At 36.7% G+C, this 14,215-nt stretch overlaps 1 protein-coding gene across 4 annotated transcripts in view; it reads left to right on the top strand.

Moving 5' to 3' along the window:
• The window catches only part of KCNH7 (potassium voltage-gated channel subfamily H member 7), a 482,562-nt gene extending 477,490 nt beyond the window's left edge, over positions 1-5,072 (top strand). For all 4 annotated transcript variants that reach the window (XM_032880309.1, XM_032880308.1, XM_032880307.1 and 1 more), the window contains one exon: positions 4,363-5,072. In XM_032880309.1, the coding sequence (XP_032736200.1) occupies positions 4,363-4,629 (267 nt within the window). In that variant the 3' untranslated portion in view covers positions 4,630-5,072. The remainder of the gene's footprint in view (positions 1-4,362) is intronic.
• Positions 5,073-14,215: the final 9,143 nt, after the last annotated feature.

Raw genomic sequence — 14,215 nt, 5'->3', positions numbered from 1 at the left:
AGGGGAACAGATTCTTATTGAACTTATGCAAATGACTGATTGCCATGGAAAAAAGAATATTTACAGAGACCTTTTGAGTTTCAGAGAGTTCAGATAGAAAATTTGAATGCTTTGATTTGTTTACAAATGACTATTTTTATATTTCTGTAAGTCACAGATAAATAAAATTTTACTTAGTGTGGAAGAGCAAACATTAGAGAACCAGCAATGTCTAAAATAAGAGACACAGCACTATAATCTTTTAGTTTGTTTAGTTCCATGTTACTAATTCTGGTTTAGTTTGAATGCAGCTTTAGTTAGTTCTGGAAATTCTTAGCCATTTCAGTTTTAGGATTTTCAATATACTGAATATCTGTATTAGTCCTGAAAGTCCTTTATATGAATCTCCTTGAAGATAAAACTCATTTTACAAAACTCATTTTACAAGAGAATTAGAACAATTATAAATGACAGAAAAAAAACTCAGAAATGGACATTGTTAATGATCTGATTCGAGAGTTCGCTATGATACTGTAGATGAGGAAACTCAGTTATCCTGCAACCCATTGACACATAACACTTTAACAGCCAGTACGAGAATGTAACTTAACAAACAAGCAAGTCTAATTAGTCAGGACTTTGTTCAAGATTTAAATCTTGGGGAAGTTTGTTAAAACCCTTTTAAAGCACGTGCCTGAATAGGATTAGGGATGATAAGATCTGATACAGGCAAAATATGGAGAATGGTTTTTCTGGGCAGGCAAAGAGTAAACTATTTACATTTTCTTAACAGCAGATCAATTAATCTAAGAAACTTTGTCTTTTTGAACAAAGAGAAAGCAGACTTTCAATCTTATACCAGTGTACTTTAAAATCCATTTATTTCAATCTTAGTCCATCCCGACCACACCTAAAATTCTTTTTCTGAAGATTTCCCTTCACAAATCTTCTACAACTTTCCTTTGCATTCAGGTTTTGTCCCAAGCAATTTCTTTCTAAACGAGCATCTCATGTAGAACAAAATTACCTTTTACCTTCAAAATGCATTTCTTAAGGTATCTTACTTTTCCACATACAGAGTTGTTTCCTTTATTTCCATTGGTCTTAGTTACAGTTAGCAGAATTTTGTATTCTTAGAAACACCTTAGTCTCTAGTCAGTTAAGTATCAACTAACTGTGAACTGTTACAACAGAATTCTTTAATGGCAAATTTGTGAATCAGTTAAGCACAAAACATGCTTACCAACAGATTTAAATATCCTTATAGTTTCTTTGCAGTAAGAAGTCAAAAGCACAAACCTATGTCCCATAATTAATGACTTAACATTTTACCTCATTTGAAAGACCTAGATGTCCAACAAATTTAATTCCATTTATCATCCCAGCAAAACATTAGTTTCAGGTTACCAAAGACTTTGAAAGCTATATTATATTAACAATTACCGATGAAAACTGAGCCAATTAACCATCAGTTTAGTCATCACTTTGCTAACAAATTTCAACAGAGATAATATGAGCTTATTTGACCTTCAGTAAACCTCAATGGAATAAAAGTTTCACATTTACTGCTAGTAACTTAAAAGACATGTCTATCCTAATTAAAACAACAAACTTAACTTAGTTTAATTACTGATTTATGTTCCACCTGGGCCCATCCATTTTCAATTTTTACCTGAGACATGGGTGGCGAAATCTGTGGAGTGGGAGGTGTTAGGTGCTCCTTTGGCAGTGAAGGGAGAAGGAGCCATGGTACAGGAGGCACCGAGGATGGTATGCAGGCCAATAATGCAGGCCCACCCAAGGTGGCAGAAACAGAAGGGGAGACACAAGAGACAAAATGCTGCCAGAAGGCAGAGAAAGGGTTCCCAGTTTTAGAGTTCATCAGCTGCAACAGAGGAGGAGACGCCATGTTTTTTCACCAAGGGGGCTTGGGGGCTAAGCAGTTCACATTGGGCCGGAGAAGACAGGGTATTGCCCCAAAACAATGGGAATTTTGGCAGCTGTGTGGGAATATTCCTTAAAATCCCTGTCCCGAGTTAGATTAACCACAGCTGGCTCTAGTTATAGCTGTTAACACAGGAAATGAGGGAGGGAGAAGCCCCTACATATATTAGGAGGGACAGAGAGAGAGAGAGAAAGCCAGAGTCCCCTTTGCTAAGGATGGCCTGCGTATCCTCCAGCAACCTGGGTTTACCAGGAGGCAGCTTAGTTATGTAACTATCATCAGATATGTTAGGAGGGGGTTTACTAGCTGACCCATTTGGGCAAACACATTCAGCAAAAGCCCCTTAGGTAGGGGTCCTGGTGTAGAGCAATGAAGGCCCAGGTATGAGCAGTGAAGGTATCCTGGGTCCATTTGCCCCGTTTCCTGCAGAGGAGCTCTGATAGATTCCACTGAGGCCATGCAGTGTTACAGGAGCTCAGTCCTTTCCAAAGCTTTGCAATGCAATTTGCTTCCACTGGGTTAAAAGGCACTCCAAGGTAAAGTCCCTGGGAACTGAAGAAGCCTACTGAGGCCAAGCTCCCAGAAAAGAAGGTCCATTACCAAATCCCCCCTGACTCCTGGGTGGTGTTCCATGCAGGACATGTCAGAGGTTGCCGTGTGTCAAAGGCGACCGGAGGTGTTCCTCAAATGAGACATCACTATTGATCACTATCCTGCTTTCCCCTGGGAAGGCATTCCTGCCTTAAAAGGCCCTGGAGGGGTGACGCCACCACTCCCCTATCCCATCGCATCCCAGGCTATCGATGGGCGCCTGGTGAATGGACTAAAATACCATGCTGTGCCATGCCATCGTCGGTCCTGAAGGTTGCATACTGTTTTGCCATTTTAACCCATGAAAAATACTAGAAAATTTTTACAAGAGGAAATTACCCAATTTTGTAGTTCTAAGTAGTTAGTAGTGGACACTGACAAGAAACAGTAAAGACTGAAATCCATTATGGTCTAAGCAACGTTCCAAAACATGTAGTCCTTACAGCCAACTTCCCTAGGAAACATCCTCGACTGGATTTTAATTCAACCAGGTACTGGTTTCGGCTGGCTCCCAGTGGAGGTCCCATGGCCAGAAGTGCTAGACCAAGGATGTGGAGGGGATCACATTAGACCAATCAGGAGGAAACCTTAAGACTGGCAGCCATCCTGATGACTTAGGTGGCTATCCCGTGCCCAAGACAGACAACTCCATATAAGAACAAGAATAGAGAGAGGGCATCAAGTTTCTGGGTCTTATTACCATTCTGGCCAGGGTACTAACTTCCAGCCAAAAGCCATTCTCCTCCCCATAGAGTAGCCACAGGCTAGAGGATTGCAAACTGAGCAATCCACATGAAAGAGTTCTAGTAAGACCTCACTCCTTGAAAAGCCCTTGAAATGAGACTAAAGGAAGAGGAGAGAAAGTACTCACCAATTTTACACCGAAGCTCAGAGTCCAAATGTAAAGACTCAAATCCCCATGTTCAGGTGCCAAATGATGAAGTTTTAGAATATACGTGAGGTTTTAGAATATAGAAGTTTTAGAATATAAGTGAGGAGTGGGGTGGAGTCCAGAGCCCATGACCAAGAAAGAATTCTTGAGACATCTTTGGTGCAAAATAGTGGTTTATTAGAGCATGGGGACAGGACCCATGGGCAGAGAGAGCTGCCCAGGATGTGAGGGGTGGCAGGTTATGCAGGATGGGATTGGGAGAGGTAAGGAAAAAGGGAGGTTTCAATAGAACTTTCATATGCTTAAGAGGACCTGTAAAATACTGGATGCCTTAAGGCCTTGTCATTGCCAAGGTTTTTCCCTCTAGCAAGGTATTAACATTAAGATAATTGGGATATTCCTAAAGATTGTTGCACCCCCAGGAGTGAGGGTGGGGGAAGGTTTCAGGGTGTCAGCTTTTGCTTTGTACTCAGCCAGCCTTCTGTTCCCTCATCACAAGGATGAGTGATATTTCTTCATTTTTTTTTTCTGTCCTCCTTACACTGTTTACTCACCAAATGACTCATGTTTCTGATTCCAGTTGTCTCGAATTTTGAATTAAAATTGATTTATTGAATTAGAACTCATCTGGAAAACTCAATGTTAAATAATATGTGTGTGTGCGTGTGTGTGTGTGTGTGTACACTTTTGTTTGTTTGTTTGTTTGTTTTAAAGAAGAATCTGATCTGACTTCAGAGTAAAAGTTCTTAGAATGGTTTTTTAGGACAAACTGATGCCCAACCTCCAATGCCTTGACCCATCTTTGGAAGGGAAAGCTTGGTCACTATCACTAGCCAAATATAGATTAATGAGGCAGTTAAATGTATTTAGATTTTGTGAATATAATTTTAGAAATCTGTCCAAATGAATTATAAAAAAAAAAAAACAACACATGTTTTTCTTCTCTTTCTCTCAGTGTCCTGAATTTCTAGACCTTGAAAAATCTAAACTTAAATCCAAAGAATCCCTCTCAAGTGGGGTGCACCTGAACACAGCTTCAGAAGACAACTTGACTTCACTATTAAAACAAGACAGTGATCTCTCTTTAGAGCTTCACCCACGACAAAGAAAAACCTACCTTCATCCAATTAGGCATCCTTCTTTGACAGATTCATCCCTAAGCACTGTAGGAATCTTGGGTCTTCATAGGCATGTTTCTGATCCTGGTCTTCCGGGGAAATAATCATTTTGTACTATTTACTCCACATACAATGTAAGTGCTTTTAATGGCTGTTTTCCTTTTTTTGTATTTAAATCCTCTCTACTTGACTCAGGGGCTCACAAGGTACCATTATATGCAAAAGTACTGTATATTTTCCTAAATTGAAGCTTGTACGGTAAAACTGAGCAATTAGGATATAAATATACATATGAACTCTTTTGTTCCAAATGTTGAAACTGCCAGCATCTCAAGGCATCTTCTTGGTATTATTTTTTTAAATCATGTGCATGTTAGGAAACTCCAGTTTCTCTTGCATGGAGACTCCTACTTACTACTTTTACTACCCCAGTATTTTGTTATGAAAATGCCTTCCAAGCAAGTAAGAAACCAAGGAATAACATTGTTCATGGATGCAAATCAGGTGATCCTCAACTCATGGATGTTCCATGGGGAGGAAGGGAACTTAGTCATTTTGAGAACAGATACCCTTCTGTATGAAGATGTTTATAGTTAATGACCTTCATTTCACTGCACTTAAAAAAATTCCAAAAAATTCTAAATCTCTGATCGCGTAGGGAATCATCTCCAAATACATGAATATGGGCCGGCTTCAGTGAGGACAAAAAGGCCTTTCGATTTATGATTCTGTCTCTGACTTTATATACAAACTACCTAAAATATTTTTCACTGGCACATTTCCTTGAACATTTAGAAACAAGTTTTTTCCTCATTTTTCGTTTTCTTTTCTTCTTCTTTTTTTTTTTTTTTTTTGAGGGTAGGGGAGGAAGTCTTGTCAAGAACAGCTAAAGCATGACTGACACAAGCTGATATCCTCTGATTCATATTTTAGGGCTGTGCTGAACTGGATCAAAAGAGTGGATGCACAGAGTTCTTTTTAAAAAAATGTGAAACTTAGCGGGTGTGCATGGCAAAACTAGCTTCCATTAAGTATATGTTGTTCCATGGTTTTCTTATTCCAGCTGTGGAAAAACAATGTGTTTTTACCTGCCTGTAAAGGCAATGAACACACCAGCAGTAAAATTTCAGTTTCATTTGGTTACTCGAAGACATTTGCTAATCAAAGATTAAATGAATATGTGTTATTTATGGACTGGGCTGAATATATTTGGACCCCAGAATATCTGAACATGCAATGAAATATATTTTAATATCTTCAACTGTTAGACTTTTTTTGGAGGGAGGAGGATATACATGCCTCTCATAAAATCAGGATACAGAAAAAAAAACTGCAAGAATCTGATTAGTCAAGTTTTAGTCAAGTTTTATTTTTCAGTTCATTTGAGTACAATTTTAAACTTACTATGGACTGATCCATTATACCCTTTCCTTCTGGACAAAATTTTAAAATTTTTTGCAAGTTTCTTCATTCTTTAATAATTTTTACACTCACATGTATTTTTAAAGAAATAATATATCTGTGCACATTATTAAATGGATTAATTTCTATCTCTCCAGGATAGAAACGTAATCTATTGACTTACCTTTACCTTTGACACTATTAGTTTCAAATACAAGCAATTCATTTAAATTTACAAAGCTATTGCACTATTCCAAATATGATTAAAGTGACCTTAAGTTGCTCCCTGTATATTTTTAAATGGTCACATGTGTGGGAGGTGATCTGTAGGCATGAGCAAATTCATTTCCCTGCTAAATGTTTGAAAAAAAACAAAACAAGTTTGTATGGCAAAATGACCACGCCATTCAATAAAATACAGAACAAGTTCAACTAGCTTCTCAAACCCTTTGGGTATTAATGCAGATACAAATTTAGGGACTAACCAATGCTGTCCTTCCCTCATTCAACAAACATTTATGGGTGCCTAGCAGGGGGAAAGAAATGGCTAACTTTGATTCAGAGGACTATTTAGGGATTTTATGTCCATATTTAGGCACATTTTTGCAGCTGCAACAAATTTCATAAGGATTGCCAGCCTAAGCTCCAGGGAAATTCAGAATGAATTCACCAGAGACTGTTCATTTGTAGGGAGTGAAGACGTGGCAGGTGAGGAATTTAGATCTGATTGTTGAATTAATGAATGCTTCAGCTGTGACACTGGTATGACATGTGTAAAATTCAGCCTTCCACATAAAGTCTATATACTTTATAAAAACTGAGCATGAAGGAATGGGAAGATAGGGAAGAGTGTACAAGCATCCCACTTTTTAAATTCGAGCATAACACAAACCATCTTCCTCTTAAGTCCTTAACATGAAAGAATCGCTTGATATTACAGTCTAAGTCTCAGAGAATTGGACAGGATTAAGAATGTCCCCTCTTATAGAATATCACTTTAACAAGAGCCTGAACAATGTAAAGATGTAGTTAGTTAGGCAGAGATGTCAGAGGCTCCATTGTTAAAATGACTTATGGATAACCAAAGCTATTCTCTTAATTTACAAAATCCATCTCCTTGTCCCACCCAGAGGTCTAATGCTTAAATCACGGTCACTTTCCCCACAGGTTGTAGCAAATAACCTGAGCCCTCCAATGTGGGGACTGTCCTGAGAGGCAGGGTTAACTGCTATAGCCAGTCATAGTAGTATGGCACTGCCTCTCCTCCTAGGGAATTAGAAGCACTAATGTAACTCCTTTTGCTTTCCACCAAAAAATAAAGGTTCCTAGTTCCCAGGCCTAAATAAAATGCCATCTAAAATCTGAAGTTTATCTGAGTGAAATGTTTTCCTGCTGTTATTAACTGCTGGGCAGAGAGCTGGAAGTATCATTTTACCCTATAGGGGAGTCTCATATTCTAATGAATTAAGGGAAGGAGGAATGAAAAGTACTGAAGCAATGTCCTTGCAGGCTTTAAAAAAAAAATTTTTTTTAAAGATTTTTATTTATTTATCAGAGCGAGCGAGCGAGAGAGAGCACAAACAAGGAGAACTGCAGGCAGAGGGAGAAGCAGGCTCTCCACTGAGCAAGGAGCCCGATCCAGGACTCAATCCCAGGACTCAGATCATGACCTGAGCTGAAGGCAGACACTTAACTGACTGAGCCATCCAGGCGTCCCAGCCTTGCAGATTTTTACATTAATAAGCACTCATTTAACAAACATGAGAAGGTAGGGGCAAATTTGGGATAGCCTAGTTTCTTAGATTCACGATAATCAAAGATGAATTCTCCCACTCTTCCAGTCAGAAGATACAAAAACCAGGTCAGAGCATAGCAGCACATGGTATGAGGTTGAGTACGTATGTATAAGACTTGGTTACAGGTCTTTCTGGAGGTTTATCTTTAGCAATGGTTCCAAAATGCCTAAAAGAACAATGTCCTTAACCAAACGTTATTTAAAATCCCAGCATATATTATGAAAGGATAAAATTTATCACCTCACCAGGATGCCTAAAATAATCATTCTTACAGTATCTTTTCTTCGAAGGTTTTTCATGGCTTAAAAAAAAAGAGAATGTGGTAGATCTAGTTATTAAAAATGAATCACAACACTGACTAATTTATAATAGTCTTTAAATTGCTTAGCCATGGTTAAAACCCACAGCAGATCAATGTATTTGAGTAGATTTCTTCCTGCAAGTCAAAATTTTTATAAATTACAAAAAACTTCAAATGTTATTAGGTTTCTAATCTTTTTTTTTTTTTTTTTTGGCAGTACAACGAATGTGTCTGTCATGTGAGTTTAGGGGCACTTGGAAGACAAAATGATGTCCTCACCTGTAGTCCTAGAATTAGCAGCATTAACACCTCTAAGGAACATGCTAGAAATGTGTATTGTTGGGTCCCACCTACTGACCTACTGACTCAGAAACTCTGGGGGTAGGACCCGGCAGCCATCTTTTAATAAGCCCTCCCATATATGATCTCAATAAGCACAAGAACTTTGAGATCAATGTAGCTGGGTCTCGGGATGAGTTCTTTCATTAACAACTTGTGACCCTGACCAATTTAATTAATGTCCCTGAATCCTTTTCCTGAATTTGTGAAAATGAGATAATGGTACCTGCCTCAAAGAAGCTTAAGAAATGAGATAACATATAGTAAAGTGCCTGGCACATAGTAGGTGCCCTAAAACTCTAGACTCTTTGATTTTCATCTAGGAACATATTAAAAACAATCAGGAAAACAATTTTCCTCAATTTAGCTTTTACATAATGTGCTATGTCTCCAGCTAAATAGCCGTTACTAAGACTTAATTTTTTGATTCAGAAAACTCAAGTGTAGCTATTGTCTTTTCTAACAGTATTTTGCACTATTAGGTTTATAGCTTTAAAGTAATACTATTTGTAATAATAAAAGCGAGGGGCACCTGGGTGGCGCAGTTGTTAAGCCCCTGCCTTTGACTCAGGTCATGATCCCAGAGTCCTGGGATTGAGCCCTGAATCAGGCTCCCAGCTCAGTGGGAAGCCTGTTTCTCCCTCTCCCACTCCCCATTTGTGTTCCCCTCTCTCGTGTCAAGTAAGAAAATAAAATCTTAAAAAAAAAAAATAATAAAAGCGAGAATATGAATGTCATTGTTACAAACCTATCTATGCTGAATCAGTGTTAAATGCCAGCTATGCTAGGTGATCTGTTGAATTCGGTACAAGTAGAAAGTGGTCTGTAAAGCCTGGCTCACCGGGGAAGCCCCTCTTTAGAGCCATGATATAGTTCCCATGTGGATATTTGGGGAAATGCATTTTCAAAATACGTTTTTGGAAGAAAATACACTTTATATTTTTTCAGAAAATATAGTTGTCGTGGTTCTTTGCAGCATATCTAGGCCCACTCCGTCATGCACAGATATGTTAAGCAGACCAGACCGCCTAAGTCCAGTGTTCGGTGGTAGAAATGGCAGAGACTCGGGGTGGTAAACCTGAATTAAAATCCTATCTGCTCCACTTACTTTCAAGACAAACCCTCAGTGAGCCCCAGGAGCCCAAAATGTAGAGGGGCCGTCTTAAATATCTTGAGGGGTCTTGAGGAGCCTCGAAGTATACTCGGAAGTGCTTCGTAAACCCTACAGCCCCACGTAATTGTAAGCCTTGAACTTGGGGACTTGAACAGCACCGCAATACGATGTCCTTCCGGCGGAAATGCCATCGCACGACCTAGGTCTTCTGAAAACCTTCCATGGTTCTTTCCCTACCCAACACTGACAGCATTTCCCCTCTGTAACAAAAATGTCTACGGTGATTCTCACTCGGCTCTCACAGGTCCATTTAGTCAGACTCGAACAGCAGGCTTAGGGAAGCGTCCTGTGCTGCAGCACCCCAGGTTCTGTCATGCATTTGCATTGCAGTTGTCTTCTAGGTATGCAATAGCTTCCCCCTCCCTCCTCATTTCCTAAATGTTCTCATTCAAAGTTACCTTCTCTGGCTTCCACTTAACTTACAAGGAAGTGAAGTGAACATTTCAAAAACTAAAAGGATGCTTTAAAATGCTTTATAAAATATTAGTCGTTGTGTTTGACCAGTGCCTGAGTTTAGGATAATTATACATTTTGCTCTAAGAATATGCAATACAGAAAAGAAAATTCACAGGAAGACATGAATTATTAATAACTGATGGCATGAAAAGAAATATCACAAAGCTTATTTATATAAACTATTAAGTGGCGGTTGAGAGGATTAACAAGAAGTTATTTAAAGCTAATAGATTATTACTATGAATAGACGGACAATACATCTATAGGAATGAAATGTTAAGAACAGAGAACTATAGGATCATTTAACCAATGTCATTGTCCTACCACTTACGATCAAACTTTGAACTGAGAGTAGCAATCATTATCGAAATGCTCTCAATAAAATATTTTTATTATGAGAAATGGCAAATTTAACATGGTTAGTCTTGAAGAGCTAATGTCAAAACTAAGTTGAATTCCTAAACTGTAGTCCTGCGTTTGTGACTTCCATTTAGTTCATTTAAAAGATACAAAATAATTTGGTACATTTATGGTTTTAAAGCACTGTATGTTTACCTATATTTTTGGTACTTCCCTTCTGTGTATTGTTTTTAAGTTGAAAATCATCATACCTGTTAGCATTTAAACCATATCTTTTTTGTACAATCATTATATACATTATATACAAATACGAAGTATTTTGAGTACATGTAAGAAAATTCCACACCATTCCACCATCCTTATTTATTTAGGAGTAAAGTTCAAGGATCAGTAATCTTATAATTACCTCCTCCATTAGTGTCTTCAAAATGCCTCTATAATTATAGTATTGAAATTATATGCTACACTTTTTCCCAAATATTAAAAAATAAATAAATAAAAATACTGAGGAATCTCTAGTTCTCATCTCCTAGGCACCGACTGATTTTAATGAAAGACACATTACCTCTTTTTAGCTGAAATCTGCATTCTATGATTTTGATAGGAAAATGTTCATCAGAATGTTAGCCAGTTAAATAATACATTTCAAAAAATAATGTGTGTAATCACTTGAAAATGTCAGTCATCTGATACAAAGAAGCTCACTCACAGTGGTTAAGTAGTAAGTACCTTGGAATGCTTTAAACATAAAGAAACAATCTACCAAAACACATACTTTTTCCTAGTCTTTATGCACATAATGTAGCATGAAATCATGATGCTTTTGAAATACTCTGTGCAGAAATATTTATTTTTTAGCAAATATTTTCTTCAAAGATTGGTATGTGGTATTGACAGTGTAATCTACTTGCACAATTAGTTTTGCAATAACCTTCTACAAATAACTGTAAATAAGAAAAATGTAAATTTTATGTAAAAATGGTTGCAAATTTTTGGTAGCTAAAAGTGTACAAGTTGTATTGAAAATATAGTATATATACATAATTTAAGAACGAAGCATATAATTTCTGATCTATTTATACATGAAAATTCAAGAATTTGTAAAAGAAATTATTTTGGGGAAAAAGAAAGTAAATCTCATTAGCTAGTTAGAATACTTTTATTAGAGAAGTCAACTATTTCCAACATTTTACTAGGTATAGTGCTAGACATAGGCATGGTGGTGCTGATGTATTTAATGAAATCACATAATTGTAACAGTGCTACTACAGTTTTACTGAGTTCCACTGGGATGCCAGTAAAGTGGATTGAATGGTAAAAAGCATTCAATCTAAAATTAAAGAAACATAAAAACACTTCACTTCTTATTATTGGTTAGCAAGAACATAACTTACTGAAACATTTATTGTTTCATTACTTAAGATTTCTGGTAACTAGGCAGGCTTCAAATTGCCTGGGACATGAATTTTGTATAATGTGTGCATGGTTTTTTTTCATCATGGATGAAAATATCCGGATAACACATTCATTTGCCTAAGTTTCACATACGTTTAATTTGCCCCCTAGAATTATTTATCATTTGAGAAAAAAATCCAACTATCTTCAGAGAAATTTTTTCAATAAAATTTGTTGGTCATAATGTGGCATTTTCTAAGCTAAAAACTATTTGGTCCATGTAGTGGCGTGGATTCTCCACCATCCATTTCTTAAGGTTTAAAAAAGCCAAGAGAACATTCCCTATTTAATAAATGAAAAAACCAAATTGAATATAGATTAGCAGAAAGCATCGTACTGGTATCTTTAAGTGAGGCTGATTAGAAAATGAGAATCAAAGTATGAATAAGCTAATTATTTAAAAACGTAAAATCTCTTGCCATAAGATAAATTTAGGGGTGATGTATTTAGGTAGCTTTGGGAAATTACATATGCATCCCGAAGTTCAGCTAATCCTTAATTTTTCTAAATGGCCTATCATTTTCAAAAGAATATGGATCTTTAATTAGTATGTTTCTGGAACACTCATACATGTTCAGGTTACCCTTTGAAATTTCAGTGATGACAGTAAGATAAAATGTGATTACATACAGCCAGCTAAAATGCCAAGGACTGCATGTATATATTTTTATTTTCATGCTTAAAGGAAAAGATTGGGACACCCCCAACACACATACACACAATGTATCAGAAGAACAGATTTCTCTCTGAGTATAGCTATTGAAGAATGAGAGATCCCAGTTGTCATTTCCTATAAGCTCGCCAGATGGTCAGCATCTCTGATGCTATGGAGAGGGTACACTTGGAAATACAAGTAGCTCACAGGCAAGGACCCTTCTCACCCCCTAACTGTATGGCACATCATAGCAATGCAGGAGTGCTGCCAATGTCTACTTGCTATATATCCACATACACAGAAGCACACTTGAGTTCTGAATGCTCGCAAAGTAATAAACAATGCTGAATAGTACCAAGCTACCTGGCTAAAAAGAATGTTAAGTACTCTAGGGCTCTTTTCTTCATATGCCAGTAAAACGTGTTTTTAAAAACAAGCAGAAAAGACATGGCAAGAAACAATTAAAAGCACAGACTTCCCAGCATCCAAGTAATGAGTTGATAGTGAGTCAGACAGAAATTTTTCATAAGTATCCTAGTGGTTTGCTGGAAAGTAGTTTTGTGCTCAGTATTCTAAATTACGGGAAAAAATTTAACTTAATATATGGACATATATGATGTTATAATCTTATTCTAGACTACAAATTACCTAAACGGTATTCGTTTAAAATCCTCTCTGCATTCATCACTATAACAGAAGTTCTCAGTATTTTGTTTTTTCTTTGCATCACCTAATTTTGTTATAAAGTCTAGACATACTCTTAGATGATAGCTTAGCATTGTACATTTATTTCAAAGTGCTTACGAGACCAAAAAAAAAAAAAAAAAAAAAGAGCTAACCTGAAAGAAGTCTTGGGTTTTTACTCACTAAATGTAATTACCAGACTTGCACAAATGTATTCCTATTAAGTTCCCAGAAAACCGCTACAAATAGAGAAAACATATCATTTAGGAGTCTGTCAAACATAAAAGGACAAAAGAAAAGCACATTTCTGACAAATACTATGTATTTAGTTTGTCCAGTTTAGTAATGCCCTAAGAGTACAAGTGAACTTGATTTGTATATTTTACTTAAATAATCACAAATTGATTTTTTGGTCATTTCTTAAAATTGCACAGACTTTAAACTACATTAATAAATTCTACTTTCTTCCTGGGTGAATACCTTTTCTGGAAATAAACATATCATATTTGACATTTTAAAATTACTTTTTGTTTCTGAATGCATGTTTAAATAGATCACATGAGCACAGTCCTTGAAATTACACTTAAAGTGGACCAAATTAAGACTCCAATAGTACTGATTTCCCCTTGATGTAATTTAAAATGTGTAAACTGCCACCCAAAATAGAAGTGCAATACCTGACATTTAATCATTCGGCGGTGTTTATAGGCATAGGTGAATTACTGCACTGTTATTTGAACTGGAGCATCTCATATATATGTAACAGATTTTGTATAATACAAAACTTTACAGCAAGCTATTTGAATGTTTATTAAAAAATTCTCAAAATGACATGGAAACACGTTTACTGTATAAATAAAAGCACTTAGATGTTAAGAGTGTACATTATTCAATAATTTACATCATTACAAGAAAACCGGGTGTGAGTTAAACAGCACAAACTATGATGCTATATTCCGATTCCAGTCATTGTTCAACATCAGACTATTTAATTTTTACTTTAGTAATGGATGTCTGTTCACATCGGTTATCTTGAGAGCACCAAAAAGTGAATCGCATTTCAGTACAC

The sequence above is a fragment of the Lontra canadensis genome, unplaced genomic scaffold (assembly GCF_010015895.1).
Source record: "Lontra canadensis isolate GAN:19392208 unplaced genomic scaffold, GSC_riverotter_1.0 scaffold69, whole genome shotgun sequence".
NCBI classification, from domain to species: Eukaryota; Metazoa; Chordata; class Mammalia; order Carnivora; family Mustelidae; genus Lontra; species Lontra canadensis.
This window is presented reverse-complemented; position numbering and strand designations above follow the sequence as displayed.